Source organism: Nicotiana tomentosiformis, chromosome 9, assembly GCF_000390325.3.
Source record: "Nicotiana tomentosiformis chromosome 9, ASM39032v3, whole genome shotgun sequence".
Taxonomy (NCBI): domain Eukaryota; kingdom Viridiplantae; phylum Streptophyta; class Magnoliopsida; order Solanales; family Solanaceae; genus Nicotiana; species Nicotiana tomentosiformis.
Genome location: NC_090820.1, coordinates 106990556 through 107007068, shown reverse-complemented (window position 1 = coordinate 107007068; position 16513 = coordinate 106990556). Strand labels below are relative to the sequence as shown.

The following is a 16513-nucleotide window of genomic DNA, read 5'->3' as shown; positions in this document are numbered from 1 at the left end:
GAACACCCTGGCACCCCGCAACTGGTCAAACAAATCATCAATACATGGCAACGGGTACTTGTTCTTAATGGTAACATTGTTCAATTGGCGGTAATCAATACACATTCGTATAGTCCCATATTTCTTCACGAACAACATTGGAGCACCCCAAGGCGACATACTCAGTCTGACAAACCCCTTTGCTAGCAACTCCTTAAGCTGTTCTTTCAACTCTTTCAACTTTTTGGGAGCCATGCGGTACTGTGGAATAGAGATAGGCTAGGTACCTGGAGCCAAATCAATAATCGATATCACTATCTGGTGGAATGCCTGGAAGATCAGAAGGAAACACATCGGAGAACTCCCGGACCACTGGTACTGACTCAATCACCGGAGTCTTTGCAGTCGTATCCTAAACATAAGCTAGATAAACCAAACAACCCTTCTCGACCATATGTCGAGCCTTCAGGAAAGAGATAACCTGACTAGATGCACTAACAGACAAACCTTTCCACTCCAATCTAGGAAATTTTGGCATCGCTAAGGTAACAGTCTTGGCATGGCAATCAAGGACGATGTGATATGGAGATAACCAGTCCATCCCGAAAATGACCTCAAAGTCGGTCATGTCAAGCAACAGAAGATCTGCTCGAGTCTCATAACCATATAAAGTCATGATATGTGACCTATAGATCCGATCCACAACAATAGAATCGCCCACTAGTGTGGACACATATACAGGAGTAACTAAGGACTCACAAGGAACATCGAGAAAATGAGCAAACAGAGATGAAACATATGAATACGTAGACCCTGGATCAAATAGTACCGAAACATCCCTACCGTAGACAGAAATAACACTTTTGATCACGACGTCTGGGGCTATTGCATCTAGTCTGGATGGAAAGGCATAGAACCTACCTGGAGCACCACCTGACTGGCCTCCACCCCTAGGACAGCCCCTACCCACCTGCCCTCCGCCTCTGGGCTGCCGGACGACTGGTGTGGTAGCTGGTGCTGTAATCATAGGCTGCTGACCTTGCTGTACTGCCATGCCCCAAAGCCTGGGGCAGAACCTCCCCACATGACCAAGATCCCTGCACTAGAAGCAACCTCTCGGACCGGTGGACTACTGTCCCTGATGGCCCGAATACCCACTGGAGAAACCCTGAATAGCTGGTGGACGGTAGGAGCTTTCAGGAATGACATTGAAATAGGGCCGCACTGGAGCACCCCGAGGATGTGACGGTGCTGGATATGTGGGCCTATTAGACTGACCCCTCACAAAATGACCTCTGTCCCCAGACAGAGCACCACTAAACCTTCCAGAATATCAAAACCGCTTGTCCCTCGGCGTCTGCTCTCGGCCCCAGTGATATTCGGCTTAAAGTATACATATTTTTATGTATATTGCCTCTCATTGTGCTCATGTCTTGTAGATTTTGGATGTATAATATAATGAATTGTGCTAATTTGTGGTATTTCTATGTGTAGAAATCATTTGGATGCGATTTGGGACGAAAGTACGCGAATTGGAGTGAAAATGGGAAGAAAAAGCAAAAGTTCCCAATTGAGCACCACAGGCAGTGTGGGGCACTACCTGTGGTGCACAAAATAGAATGCCCAACAAACCTAACGCCAGGTCTAGCGCCACACGCTACCCTGGGTGCTGGTGACACATAGTTGTCTTATTTTGACCGGGATTTTGTTATTTTGACCACAATACGCCCCCAACTCATATAAACGCCAACCTAAACCTATTTTGGGGGAGAGGACGCTACTTTGAGAGAGGAACAAAAGTATGAAACACTTAGGAGCACAAATTTGATTAATTCTTCCATTCTTCTTCTAGTGTTAATTGATTTTACATTTGAAAACATTATTTTTGATGATTTATGAACATGAGTAGCTAAGAACCCTATTATTCTGGGGTCATGGGTGCTGCGTGAATATTGACGTGTGACGTTTAAATTGACGAGTTTGATTTTATCACATTGGGTCGTTTATTTAATTCTATTCTTAATTATTTTGCTGAGTAGATAACAATTAAATACTGTCTACGAATCTAGAGTTTAAATCAAAAGTGGGAATTCTAGATTGCATATAGGATTAAATAGAGCAAGTTCTTGAACCCGGGTATCGGGGAACAAATTCACAATTAGGATAGAAATATACCTAATTGTCTTGCTTTTTTGAAATACAAGAAGTGTAAATGCAATCTTGTTAGTCTTAATTCCATAGACATATAGGCATTAAGTTAGCTTGAATAGGCGAGTAATAACTCGACAAATTCTTATGAGTAATATCAACCCTGTTAATCAACAATCCAGATAAATCAATTAGTCATTTTAAGCCAAGAACGCAACAAAATTGTTAGCTAGCCTATGACCCTGGAATATCCTCTCCTATTGATTTTTATCTGAAATTTCTTAAGTGTTTTGGTTAATATCTTGTTATTTCATTGCTTGCAAGTTTCTTAGTTAGTAAATTAGTCACTTACACATTTTTTGAGAAATCTCTTGAATCGATAAGTTGTTTGAGTTTGAATCAGTCAAATGTTAATCATAAGTCTCTGTGGAAATGATACTCTACTCACTACTCTATAATTTGATGACCACGTATACTTGCGTGAGTGTGTTTGGTCACAACAAGCTTTTGGCGCCATTGTCGGGAACTTAGAAATTAGCTACTTTTATGAGTTAAGCTTTTATTAGTTATTTGTTCATGTTTTAAATTTCAGTTTTCCTTGTTTGTGTTGACGGAGGCTCTTATATTGAATACGGAGGAGTGGAAGCGGAAAACACCTCCTTCCTCTTGACCTGAAATTGAACGAACACTTCACAGGCTGAGGAGGGAAGTCGAAGCTAGAACTAGAATAGAGTTGGATATCGTAGTTCAACCACAACCACTAGAGATGGCATATAATGAAGAGCGTCCGGTGATAGAAGCCGCAAGGCCCAATCTTGCTAATATGACTGAGGCTATTGTGAAACCCGATATCTTGGGTCACTTTGAACTCAAACAGTACATGGTACAGCTGATTCAGTCCACATGGAAAAATGTGGGTATGTCTCATGAAGACCCGCATTAGCACATTCAGAACTTCCTATAAATTACGGATACTTACAATTATCCTAACGTTTCCAAGGACTACGTCAGGTTTACACTGTTACCCTTTTCACTGCTGGGGGAAGCCAAAGAATGGTTGCAAAAGGAGATCGCGAATTCGATCCACACTTGGGATGATCTAGCAAGAAAGTTCTTAATCAAATTTTTTTCCCACTAAAAAGACAAAGTTGGTGAGGAGCCAGATTCTTAGGGTTCAACAACGGGATGGAGAGTCTCTTCATCAAGCTTAGGAATGATATAAGACGCTACTCAGAGACTGCCCATATCACTGTCATACTGATGAGGTGTTGGGTCATACTTTTGTTGATGGGTTAGACGAAACATAAATGATGAATCTTGACTCAGCTTGTGGGGGTAGTTGCATGGCGAGCCCATATAGTGAAATCCAACTCCTTCTAAACAACTTCACTGCTTATGATAATAATTGGCAAGGAGATGTGGAGTCACGAAGAGCACTTAAACAGAAAGCAACTGGTGTAATTAAGCTTGATGACTTCTCAGCCGTGAGAGCAGATATAGCAAAATTGGCAAATCAGATGAATAGTATGAAAATGCACCAAACACAACAGATGCAACATGTACAACAAATGTCTACTTCCTGCGAATTATGTGCTGGCAGTCACACGAATGACATGTGCCATACGAATCCTGAATCTATTTATTATGTGGGGCAACAGAGTAGAGGTCCGATAAATCAACATTCATAATATGGGAACACTTACAACCCAAATTGGATGAATCACCCTAACTTCTCCTGGGGTGGAAATCAGACGACTCAGAATCATTATAGGCCCCAAGGAAATTTAATCAACAACGTAAGCCAACAAGTAGAAGAGAGTACTAATGACTTGTTGAAGAAGTTGTTGCTTGACAATCAACAACTGAGTACCGATTTCAGAAATCTTGAGAGACAAATGGGACAATTAGCATCAAATCAAAATACTTGGCCTATAGGCACTTTTCCCAAGAGAAGAACCCTCAAGTTAGTGCAATCACACTCAGAAATGGGAGGGAATTGAAGAAACACCAAATAAGAGAAGGGATAAGCCTATACTTGAGGGGGAGTTGATTCCTAGGGCAACACACGATTCAAAGAAAGATGATGAAAGTTCAGAGCCAGTGAATGTTGAAAGGCCAACACTACCTTCCCCCAAAGATTACCAAAAAAGAATGGTTATCGCATGTTCAACAAATTTCTTTCTATGTTAAGATTGGTGGATATACTTCATGAAATTCCAAAATATGCTAAGTACATCAAAGATATAGTGGCTCACAAGAGGAGATTGATTGGATTCGAGACAATTTCACTTACTGAGGAGCGCACTTCGAGGGTCCAAAACAAGCTCCCTCAAAAGTTAAGGACCCTGGTAGCTTCACCATCCCTGTGCGGATTGGTAATATTGATGTAGGCCGCGCTCTTTATGATTTGGGGGCAAGCATATATCTGATGCTCTTGACCTTGTTCAAGCAGTTGGGTCTGGGAGCTCCAAGACCAACCACTGTGATGTTGCAACTAGCTGATAGATCCATAGCCTACCCTGAAGGAGTGATTGAAGATGTGTTGCTACAAAGTGGGAAATTTATCTTCCCAACAGACTTCATTATTCTAGATTATAAGGCTGATGAACAAGTTCCAATCATATTGGGATGACCTCTCTTGGCTACATGTGATGCAATTATTAAAGTGAGAGAGGGAAAAATGATTCTGAGGGTGGACAATGAGGAAGCATTTTTAATGTCTACAAGGCAATCCAACTTCTTCGCCATTATGAGGAACTCTCTATGATATCTATTATGGAGGTGGATGAGCAACTTATCGACACGAGTGTATATATAGACGATTCTCTAGAGAAAGAACTTATGTTGTTCGACAGCTTGGATATTGATGACGAGGTTGAGGAGATGATGTATATACTAGATGCATCGTGTGCCTACATACATGGATTGAATCCTTTTAAGCCCCCTAAATAGGCCAAGTGGGCCTCCTCCAAAGCCGTTGGTTGAAGAAGCTCCAAAATTGGAACTTAAACCCTTGACCCTTCATATTCAATATACGTATTTGGGTGGTTCTGACTCTCCACCAGTTATTGCTTCCTCTGACTTGTCTAGATGGTAGAAAGAAAAGCTGTTAAGAGTGATGTGTGGCGCAAGAGAGCAATTGGGTGGATGATGTCTGAGATTAGAGGCATTAGTCCATCCTTTTTCATTCCTCATAGAGGAAGGGCACAATCCAAGTGTAGAGCAACAACGCCACCTAAATCCAATCATGAAAGAGGTAGTAAGAAAAGAAGTAATTAAGTGGCTTGATGCAGGTATTGTATTTCCAATCTCTGATAGCAAATGGGTAAGCCACGTCCAATGTGTACCTAAGAAGGGGGGGAGGGAGGATGACTATAGTGGTTATTGAAAATAATGAGTTTATTTCCACAAGAATTGTGACTGGGTGGAGAATTTGCATAGATTATAGAAAATTAAATAATGCCACCCGCAAGGACCACTTTCCCCTCCCCTTTATTGACCAAATGCTTGATAGATTAGCTGGACAGGAATACTACTGTTTCCTAGATGGCTATTCGGGGTATAATCAGATTGTTATATCCCCAGAGGACCAAGAGAAGACTACATTTACGTGTCCTTATGGTACGTATGCATTTAAAAGAATGCCATCTGGTCTCTGTAATGCACCTGCGAATTCTCAAAGGTGTATGATGGCTATTTTTAATGACATAGTTGAAAGATTTGTAGAAGTGTTCATGGATGATTTCTCTGTGTTTGGGTTTTCTTTTGATAAATTTTTAATGAACCTTGATAAAGTGCTTGCTAGGTGTGAAGAAACAAACTTGGTGCTAAACTGAGAAAAGTGTCATTTCATGGTACGAGAAGGTATAGTCTTGGGGCACAAGATGTCCAAAAATGGTTTGCAGGTGGACAAAGAAAAGGTGGAGATGATTGAAAAATTTCCCCCACCGACATCCGTCAAGGGCATTCACAGTTTCTTGGGCCATACAGGTTTTTATCGTCGTTTCATTAAAGAATTTTCAAAATTTTCTTCTCCTTTTTGCAGGCATCTTGAGAAAGATATCCCCTTCAAATTTGATGATGCTTGTCTGAAAATATTTGAGGAGCTAAAGAAAAAATTGGTGATTGCGCCAATTATCATTACCCCGGACTGGGCGCAACCATTTTAGTTGATGTACGATGCGAGTGACGTCGCAATAGGAGCTATTTTGGGGCAAAAGAGGGATAAAAGTTTTCAATACATTTACTAAGCGAGCAAAACTCTGAATCCAACCCAGATGAACTACACTGTCACTAAAAGGGAGTTGCTTGCAATTGTGTGGGCGTTTCACAAGTTCAGAACTTATCTAGTGGGAACCAAAATCATCGTCTCCAGGGATCACTAAGCTATAAGGTATCTGTTTGAAAAGAGAGATGCCAAGCCGAGGCTGATTTGTTGGGTCCTCCTTTTGCAAGAATTTGACTTGGAGATCCGAGATCGAAAAGAACAGAGAATCAAGTGGCTGATCACTTGTCCAGATTAGAAAATTGGAACCATGTGGATGAGGGTGGTTCGATTAAGGAAATATTTATCAGTTATTGGTAATGACCTCATGTGAAGCAATGTGGTAGGCAGACTACGTGAATTTTATTGCAAGTGGGCTGATGCCACTAGAATTGACACCTGATAATAGAAGAATATTTTTACATAATGTGAGGCTCTACTTGTGGGATGAGCCATTCCTATATAAGCAGTGCGCCGATCCGAATGCCAAGTGGAATAGAGCTAAAGGCGAATACACTTTGATTTCAGCAAGACTACCAAAGTGTGGCAGAATTTTGTGCAAGCCTGACTCATTCCAGTTGAACACAACAACAAATGCACTCGAGCTCGAGTGTGTGTGGTATTCTTTTTTATGACTGGGAGACCCATAAATATGGGTGAGACCATACTCGGGGAGATGACCTGCACCTGCTTTGGGCAAAGGATCAAAAGGTTCTTCTTTGGAAACCTCCTGACGTAGTACATGCTATCCCGTGAGGTACTGGAGTACCCTGGCTATGATGAGGTAGTAGAGGAACCAAAGGCATTGCTAGACATTACATCCTTGCTGGAGTCCACATCAAAGCTAAGCCAATCTGCGAGGACTGAGAGGGACGAAAACTTCAACAAGTATCTTTATAGTTCCCTCAATGTGATAATGAGCAAGCTAGGGGTGTCAGATGAGGAGCGTATGCATCTGAGAAATGATCTATCCAGTTCTTCCAAAGATATGTTGAGAATTGCACTGGGCAGTCTCATTCACTTCTCTAAGGATGAGAACACTCACAAAGGATCCTATGAGGATGAGATTGGTGATGAAGTCACGGGGCCCATGGCTTTGGTGCCCTTAGGAAAGGATGATGATAATGAGACCAGAGTTACGACTGATGGCCATTCTGAGGAGGTGGACTCCGACTAGCAGAGAGTTCTTTCTTTCCACTACTTTGTTTTGAATTTCTTATACTTCCTGACTTGTAATTTTATACAATTTTTATTTATTGTTATTTTTAGCTTCGTTTAGAACTTACATAGTCTAATTAGCTAGGAAAAAGAAAAAACAAATTAGAAAAAGCATGGACTTTTCCCGATGATGGACCTGCTGGACAATTTTCTTGAGGGATTAACGTGTGATTAAACAAATACCAAAAAGATTTTCTTTTGTTCTTTTTAGGATATTTAGGTAGTATCCCTTGGTTTTTCTTTGGATGCCGATTCTTTTCCAAGGGTGTAGCTCGAACCGAGTGTTTTGTTTTTTATATTTTTTTAAGGAGTAGGATAGGGAGAAGACTGAGGTGCTCTGAGGTACCTGTTGACATGTTGGGTGTTGGAACATTAAACTATGGCATGCGCTCTGTCTTCCTGAATATTTAATTTGAATTGTAATGCCCAAGTAAATTAAGTAGCCTACTCTGTGATGTTTCTTTCTCAGTTGGTTGACTTGTATGCCACCTAGTGCATCATTGCTTAAATATTATCAACTCACTATGCTTGCTTGACTTGAGATTCAAACAAAACCATCTTGATTGAGTCAAGTGTAATGTGTATGTAAGGATTGGTGATATTCTGTGCTATCCTAAATAGTCTAGGAGCCCCATGTGTTAATCGAAGTGAAAGCATTAAGTTGTGCTAGTCTAGGAGATGACGTAGGCGTTTCTTGCTTGATCATAGATGTGCTTGTCACTTAAAAATAAATTTTCCATTGCTAGCCCCTTTGAGCCTATAGACCTTTTCTTTGGCACCCACATTACAAGTCGTATCCCTATTTTGTTCTTAATTTGAGATTGTTGAACCTTTACCTCCAAAGGCACATAATCGCTAAAAGAAGTAAGGTGCAGGATTGGGGAGTAAGTTTTGAGTGGAACCATGGAAAGGCTCTTTAGGTGCACTAATATTGTGAAAAACAAAAGGTCACTAGCCGATGAAACTTAATGTATGGAGCGTATGGAGAAAAGAAAGAGGAAAAATGGGGAGAAAAAGAAAAAATATTGCAAGAACGAAGAAAAATAATAATAGTTCAAATATTGTAGAAAACACACACACCGCCTAATCCTTCTAATTCATGCTAGTGGAAATATAGAGGTGCCTAATTGAAAAGAGGGCTATGTTATATATGGTGTATGACAAGTGAATTGGTTGAGAAGAAGATGTGCTCGAATTGTGAGTGTAGTGTATTAAATTGCTTGGGATGGTTAGTCACAATTCCTAAATGTATCCTACCCATACCTCAACCTACATTACAACCTTATAGTCCTAATTAATCCTAGATTTGGCTAGCTTAGATTAGTAGAGATGTACACTACGTGCATGCTTATGGTACGACCACGTGATGCACATGAATGCTTTATGAGAGTGAGTGAATTTTGTTCAATATTGTGATGTACTTAATTTATGTTCAATGGCATATTCGAACGTATGGGCTACTTCTGTATTCACTCTTTTTCTTGTGGTGAGGGCACTTGGTCTCATGAAGGATTGGTGATGTTGTACTCTTCTTTTGTTGGGTGAGTGTGTGAGTTAAGGATGCTTAGTGGTAATGAGTCATCTCTTGAGGTAGGGTGTTTGTGGAGAGATTGTTTGAGTTGGTTGAATCGCATTGTGTATACTTGGTAGAGTCTAACAATGGGAAGAATGTAAAATTTGTGTGTTCATGCTTGATTGTCGGTATCGAAGGAAGATCAAGAGTCTAAGTGTAGGGTGTTGATATTCGGCTTAACGTATGCATATTTTTATGTATATTGCCCCGCATTGTGCTCATGACTTTTAGATTTTAGATGTATAATATAATGATTTGAACTAATTTGTGGTATTTTTATATGTAGGAATCATTTGGATGCGATTAGGGATGAAAGTGCGCGAATTGGAGCGCAAATGGGAAGAAACGACAACAGTGCCCAGTTGAGAGCCACAGGTAGCGTGGGATGCTACCTGTGGTGCACAAAACAGAATGCCCAACAAACCCAGCGCCAGTGCTAGCGCCCCATACTACCCTGGGCACTAGTAATGCAGAGTTGTCCTACTTTGACTGGGACTCTGTTATTTTGACCCCAAGATACCCCCAACTCATATAAAAACCAACCTAAACCTATTTTGGGGAGAGGACGCTACTTTGAGAGAGGAACAAAAGTACAAAACACTCGGGAGCATGGATTTGATCAATTCTTCCATTGATCGGTCCAGTGGATTGCTAACCTGAAGTCTATCCCTGATGGCCCGAATACCCACTGGAGGAACCCTAAATAGTTGGTGGACTATAGGAGCTCTCTTGAATGGCGATGAAATAGAGATGCACCGGAGTATCCCGAGGAGGCGGCGATACTGGATATGTGGGCCTGCTTGACTGACCTCTAACAAACTGAACTCTCCCCCCAGACGGAGCACCACTGAACCTTCTAGAATATCGATACCGCTCGTCCCTCGGCGTCTACTCTCGTCCATGCTGACGAACACCCTCGATCCTCCGAGCTATCTCCACAACCAGCTCGCAAGAAGTCCATATCTCAACCTCTCAGGCCATAGTGGCCTGGATTCCAAAGTGCAAACCCGAAACAAACCTCTGCACTCTCTATGCATCAGTGGGGGGTATCCTAAGTGCATGGCGAGACAACTCAGAGAATCTCGTTTCATAGTCGGTCACCGACATCTGACCCTGCTGTAGCTACTCTAATTGAAATCACAACTCTTCCCTCTAAGAGGGTGGAATATATCTATCCAGAAAGAGGCGTGTAAACCGATGCCAAGTCAAGGGAGGAGAACCTACTAGCCTACCGAGAAGATAGGACTTCCACCATCTACGGGCTCTGCCCTCTAGCTGAAAGGAGGTAACGTCCACCCTGTGGGACTCAATATCCTCATGTTGTGCAGTCCGTCCCTGCAATGATCAATAAAATCCTGGGGATCCTCATGTCGCTCACATCCTAAGACAGGAGGATGTAGCATGGTCACCTATCCAATAGCTTCTGCGGCTCGCCGGCCGTAGCTGGTTTGGGCTCAGGTATAGCTTTTATAACTGGCTGAGCTCCGCCCACGGGTAGTGCACCCGGGGTATGATATACGGAAGCTACATGCCTTAGAGCCTGAACAGTAGGGTTCTTTGCTCCCCCTATCGCCTGAGATGTGGCTGGGTCTGCTGGAAATAAACTAGCCTTAGTCATAAAATCCATGACCCGCAACATACAAACCATGACTTCTTGGAATCCTGGTGCGGGCATGAAATTTACTGGGGCTGGCTCCACTGCAGGAACCTCGCCCTACTCCTCAATAATGGCATCCTCCACTAGATCCACTGGTGGCACAACTGGAGCAACTCTAGGACGACCTCGTTCTCTACCACGAGATGGAGCCCTCCCTCTGCCTCGGCCTCTAGCAATAGGGGGATCAGCTCCTCCTAGGTGGGGTACCATGTGCGTTCTCACCATCTGTGAGAGAATAAGAGAAATATACTTAGCACAATATCAACTGCACGATAGGAGATGAAGAAAGAGTAGTTTCCTAACACCCTATAGCCTCTCAAAGATAAGTACGGACGTCTCCGCACCGATCAACAAGACTCTATTAGGCCTGCTCATACTTGTGAGACCTACATGAACCTAGTGCTTTGACACCATGTTGTCACGACCTAATTTCCCTTATAGGTCGTGATGGCACCCAACGTCACCATTAGGCAAGCCAACAGTGAACTAGACATGTATTTATTCTTTTTAATAATTCCAAAGTAGTTGATTTTTATTTATTAAGTAAATGAAAAGTGGAAAATTTAATAAAGTAAAGCGTAAACTAATAAAAGAGAAAGTACGGTGAAATAAATACTCAAAAGCCATCAAGTGTCTACTATCATGTCCCCAAGACCCGGAGTCACAAGTGTATGAGCACTAGTAGAATATACAAAACACCTATGCTACTATCTGAAATAAAATAAACAGAAACAACAACAACAACAATAACATACCCAATATTATCCTACACTATGGGGTCTGGGGAGGGTAGTGTGTACGCAAACCTTACCCCTACCTTGTGAGGGTAGAGAGGCTGTTTCTAATAGACCCTCTCTCAGGAAAGCATAGTACCACACTAATGAAAAAATACACAAGAAGGGACAATACCAAAAAGCCATATAAAAGCAGAATAGAAACAACAAGACAGTAAGGTGATCAACAATGAAAGAAAACAATAGCTAGTCATAAAAACCTACTACCAATAGAAAGCGAGACTGCATGCCAATACTACTGTTATGAACACTCTAGACTATCTACTCTACTACCCTAATTCTCGACCTCCATACCTTCCAATCAAGGGTCATGTCCTCGGTCAGCTGAAGTTGCTCCATGTCTTGCCTAATCACCTCTCCCCACCTCTTCTTTGGCCTACCTCTACCTCTCCGTAGCCCCTCAAATGTCAACCTCTCACACCTCCTCATCAAGGTGTCTGTGCTCCTCCTCTTCACATGACCAAACCACCTAAGCCGTGCTTCCCGCATCTTGTGATAAAAAGGTGCCACACCCACCTTGTCACAAATAACCGCATTCTGATCCTATCTAACCTGGTGTGCCCGCACATCCCTATCAACATCCTCATCTCTGCTACCTTCATCTTATGGACATGCGCAATCTTGAATGGCCAACACTCAGCTCCATACAATATCGTAGGTCTGACCACCACTCTGTAGAACTTACCCTTAAGATTCAGTGGCACCTTCTTGTCACACAAAACACCGGAAGCCCGTCTCCATTTCATCCATCCCGCCCCAATACGATGTGTGACGTCTTCATCAATCTCCCCATCCCCTTGAATAATTGACCCAAGGTACTTAAAACTCCCTCTCCTAGGGATGACCTGCGATTCCAGCCATACCTCCCCTTCCCCTCCTTAAGTATCGCTACTAAACTTACACTCCAAGTATTCTATCTTGGTCCTTCTCAACTTGAAATCTTTATATTCTAGGTTTTACCTCCAAACCTCTAATTGCTCATTCACACCGTATCTCATCTCATCAATCAATAGAATATCATCTGCAAATAGCATGCACCTCGGCACCTTCCCTTGGATCTGGCGCGTCAGTATGTCCATCACCAGAGCAAACAAAAAAGGGCTGAGTGCCGACCCCTGATACAACCCCATCATAACATGTCCTTAATCAACCTAACGTAGGCAACATGTACACCTCTAGCCTCCAAATATCTCTACAAAACCTCCCTCGGAACTTTATCGTATGCCTTTTCTAAGTCGATGAACACCATATATGTCCTTCTTTCCTCCCTATACTACTTCATCAATCTCCTAACAAGGTGGATAGCTTCTGTAGTCAAACGCCTCGGCATAAACCCAAATTGGTTCTCGGAAATATACACACTCCTCCTCACCCTTAGCTCTACCACTCACTCCCAGACTTTCATAGTATGGCTAAGCAGCTTGATACTCCGATAGTTATTGCAATTTTGGATATCACCCTTGTTCTTGTATACAGGAACCATCGTGCTCCACCTCCACTCTTCAGGCATCTTTTGCGTTCTAAAAATAACATTAGGTAACTTAGTGAGCCACTCCAAGCCTGCCTTGCCCGCACTCTTCCAAAACTCCATCGAGATTTCATCCGGCCCAGTCGCTTTGCCCCTGATCAGCTTACACATATCCCCCTCAACTTCATCCACTCTAATCCGCCTACAATACCCAAAGTCATAACGACTCTCGGAGAGTTTCAAATCACCCAGTACAATGCTCTTGTCCCCCTCCTCGTTCATGAGACTATGGAAGTAGGTCTGTCATCTCCGACGTATAAGCTCCTCATCCAACAAAACTCTACCTTCTTCATCCGTGATGCATTTCACTTGGTCCAAGTCACGTGCCTTTCTTTCTCGTGCCTTGGCTAACCTGAACAACCTCTTATCCCCACCTTGGACCTCGAGTTCCTCATACAAATGACTAAAAGCTGCAGTCTTGGCCGCCTAACTGCTAGCTTTGCCTCTTTCCTAGCCAGCTTATAAAGCTCCCTATTCGCCCTCTTGTCCTCCTTATCTACACTTTCCACTAGCTTCATATACGCCCGCTTTCTTGATTTTCACGTTTCCTTGAACCTCTCCATTCCATCACCAACCTCCCTTGTGACCACCAGAGTAACCCTTTGAGACCCCTAATACCTCTCTCGCGACTTCCCTAATGTACTGCGCAGTCGTGGTCCACATAGCGCTTGCGTCCCCACTACTCCTCCACGCCCCGATAGTCACCAGCTTGAACCCTAACTCATGCACTTTAGCTTCCGTCAAGGCTCCCCATTTTATCCTATGTTGGCTATACATCTCCCTCTTCCTCCTCCTCTTCGTGATCTCAAGGTCCATGACCAGGAACCTATGAAGGGTCGAAAGGTTCTCACTTGGGATGACCTTGCAATCCGTGCAAAGACCTCTATCGGACTTCCTGCAGAGTAAATAATCAATCTGAGTCTCGGCCACCGAACTCCAAAATATGACCAAGTGCTCCCTCTTCTTCGGGAGACTCAAGTTCCCTATTACCAAATCAAATGCTCTAGCAAAGTCTAGCACAGACGTTCCTACTCCATTTCTATCTCCAAAACTAAAGCCACCATGCACATCATAATACTCCCCCGACGTTGCTTCAATATGGCTGTTGATATCTCCTCCAATGAAAAGCCTCTCAGTATGCAGGATACCACATACCATCTCATCCAAATCCTCCCAGAAACGCCTCTTGACTTCCTCATCCAAGCCTGCTTGTGGTGCGTATGCACTGATTATGTTCAAAGTAAAACCTCCAACAACTAGCTTAATAATCATCAACCTGTCATTCACCCTCCTAACCTCCACCACTAGTTCATGGAGGTCCTTATCAACCAATATACCTACCTCGTTCATGCCCCCCACCCTCTTAGAATACCAAAGTTTGAAACTGCCTACATCTCGCGCCTTATCTCCTACCCACCTAGTCTCCTGTGCACAAGCTAAATTAATTTTCCTTTTCTCGAGAGTCTTCGCTAACTCTACAGATTTTTCAATCAAAGTTCCTATGTTCTAAGACCCCACTCTCAGCCTAGTAGCTCCCTTAGCCCTCTTACCCCCCGCGCCCCCTCCCCCACGCTGACACCTCCGAGGACAAGGCCTTACCCTACCATTGCTCACCAAAGCCACTATAATCTAAGAGTCACTACGCAAGCACTATCCCGTAAACAAGCGACAAAAATAAAATGAATTACCAATTGCACTCCGCAAAGATGTACGATCCACACTTAATCCTAATCCCCACTATATCGGTTTAAGTTATCATCCTCTGTCATCACCTCATTATGCTTTTATATCTTCTTTGTCCACTGTTTCTATCCCTAAGTCTACAGGTGAGGCACTATCTCATCCAGGATGGCGACATGCTATGATTGACGAGATGTCTGCTTTACATGCCAGTGCCACTTGGGAGCTTGTTCCTTTTCCTGCAGGTAAGTCTACTGTTGGTTGTCATTGGGTTTATGTATCCAAAGTCGTCCCGGATGGCCAGGTTGATCTGCTTAAGGCTCGTCTTGTTTCAAAAGGATATACTCAGATTTTTGGGCTTGATTATAGTGATACTTTCTCTCCCGTGGCTAAAGTAGCATTTGTTCGTCTCTTTTTTTCCATGGATGTTGTACGTCATTGGCCTCTTTATCAGTTAGACATTAAGAATATTTTTCTCCACGATGATCTTGAGAAAGAAGTTTATATGGAGAAACCACCTGGTTTTGTTGCTCAAGGGGAGTTTAATGGTTGTGTGTGCAGATTGCGCAGGTCACTATATGGTTTGAAAGAGTCTCCTCGAGCTTGGTTTGGTAAGTTCAGCACAATTATTCAGGAGTTCGGCATGACTCGTAGTGAGGCTGATCACTCTGTGTTTTATCGGCATTCTGCTCCTAATTTGTGTATTTATCTAGTGGTTTATGTTGATGATATTGTTATAACTGGTAATGATCAGGATGGTATTACTAATCTGAAGCAACATCTCTATCAGCACTTCCAGACTAAGGATCTGGGCAGATTAAAGTATTTTCTAGGTATTGAGGTCGCGCAGTCTAGCTCAAGTATTGTTATTTCACAGTGAAAGTATGCCTTAGACATTCTTGAGGAGACTAGAATGATGGGTTGCAGACCTATTGACTCTCCTATGGATCCGAACTCTAATCTTCTGCCTGGACAGGGGGAGCCTCTTAGAGACCCTATGAGATATAGGAGGTTGGTTGGCAAATTGAATTACCTTACAGTGACTAGACCTGACATTTCTTTTCCGGTGAGTGTTGTAAGTCAGTTTATGGATTCTCCCTGTGATAGTCACTGGGATGCAGTTGTTCGCATTCTTCGGTATATAAAGTCAGCTCCAGGAAAAGGATTACTATTCGAGGATCGAGGCCACGAGCAGATTGTTGGGTACACAGATGCTGATTGGGTAGGATCACCTTTTGATAAACGTTCTACATATGGATATTGTATTCTAGTAGGAAGTAATTTGGTCTCGTGGAAGAGCAAGAAACAGAATGTAGTTGCTCGATCTAGCGCCGAAGCCGAATATCGGGCCATGGCTATGGCGATGTGTGATTTAGTTTGGGTCAAGCAGTTGCTCAAGGAGTTAAAGTTCAGAGAAATCAGCAAGATGGAACTAGTGTGTGATAACCAAGCTGCTCTTCACATTCCGTCAAATCCGGTGTTCCATGAGAGGACTAAACACATTGAGATCGACTGTCACTTTGTCAGAGAAAAAATACTTTCAGGAGATATTGTTACAAAGTTTGTAAAGTCGAATGATCAACTAGCAGATATTTTCACTAAGTCTCTTTCTGGTTCTCGTATTAGTTACATGTGTAACAAGCTCAGTATATATGATGTGTATGCACCGGCT

General features: G+C 42.7%; 1 protein-coding gene across 1 annotated transcript; it reads right to left on the bottom strand.

The window, feature by feature from the left end:
• Positions 1 to 13728: 13728 nt before the first annotated feature.
• On the bottom strand, positions 13729 to 14511 carry LOC138899335 (uncharacterized). The gene has a single exon (XM_070185496.1). The coding sequence runs from the start codon at positions 14509 to 14511 to the stop codon at positions 13729 to 13731; it is 783 nt and encodes a 260-aa protein (XP_070041597.1).
• Positions 14512 to 16513: the final 2002 nt, after the last annotated feature.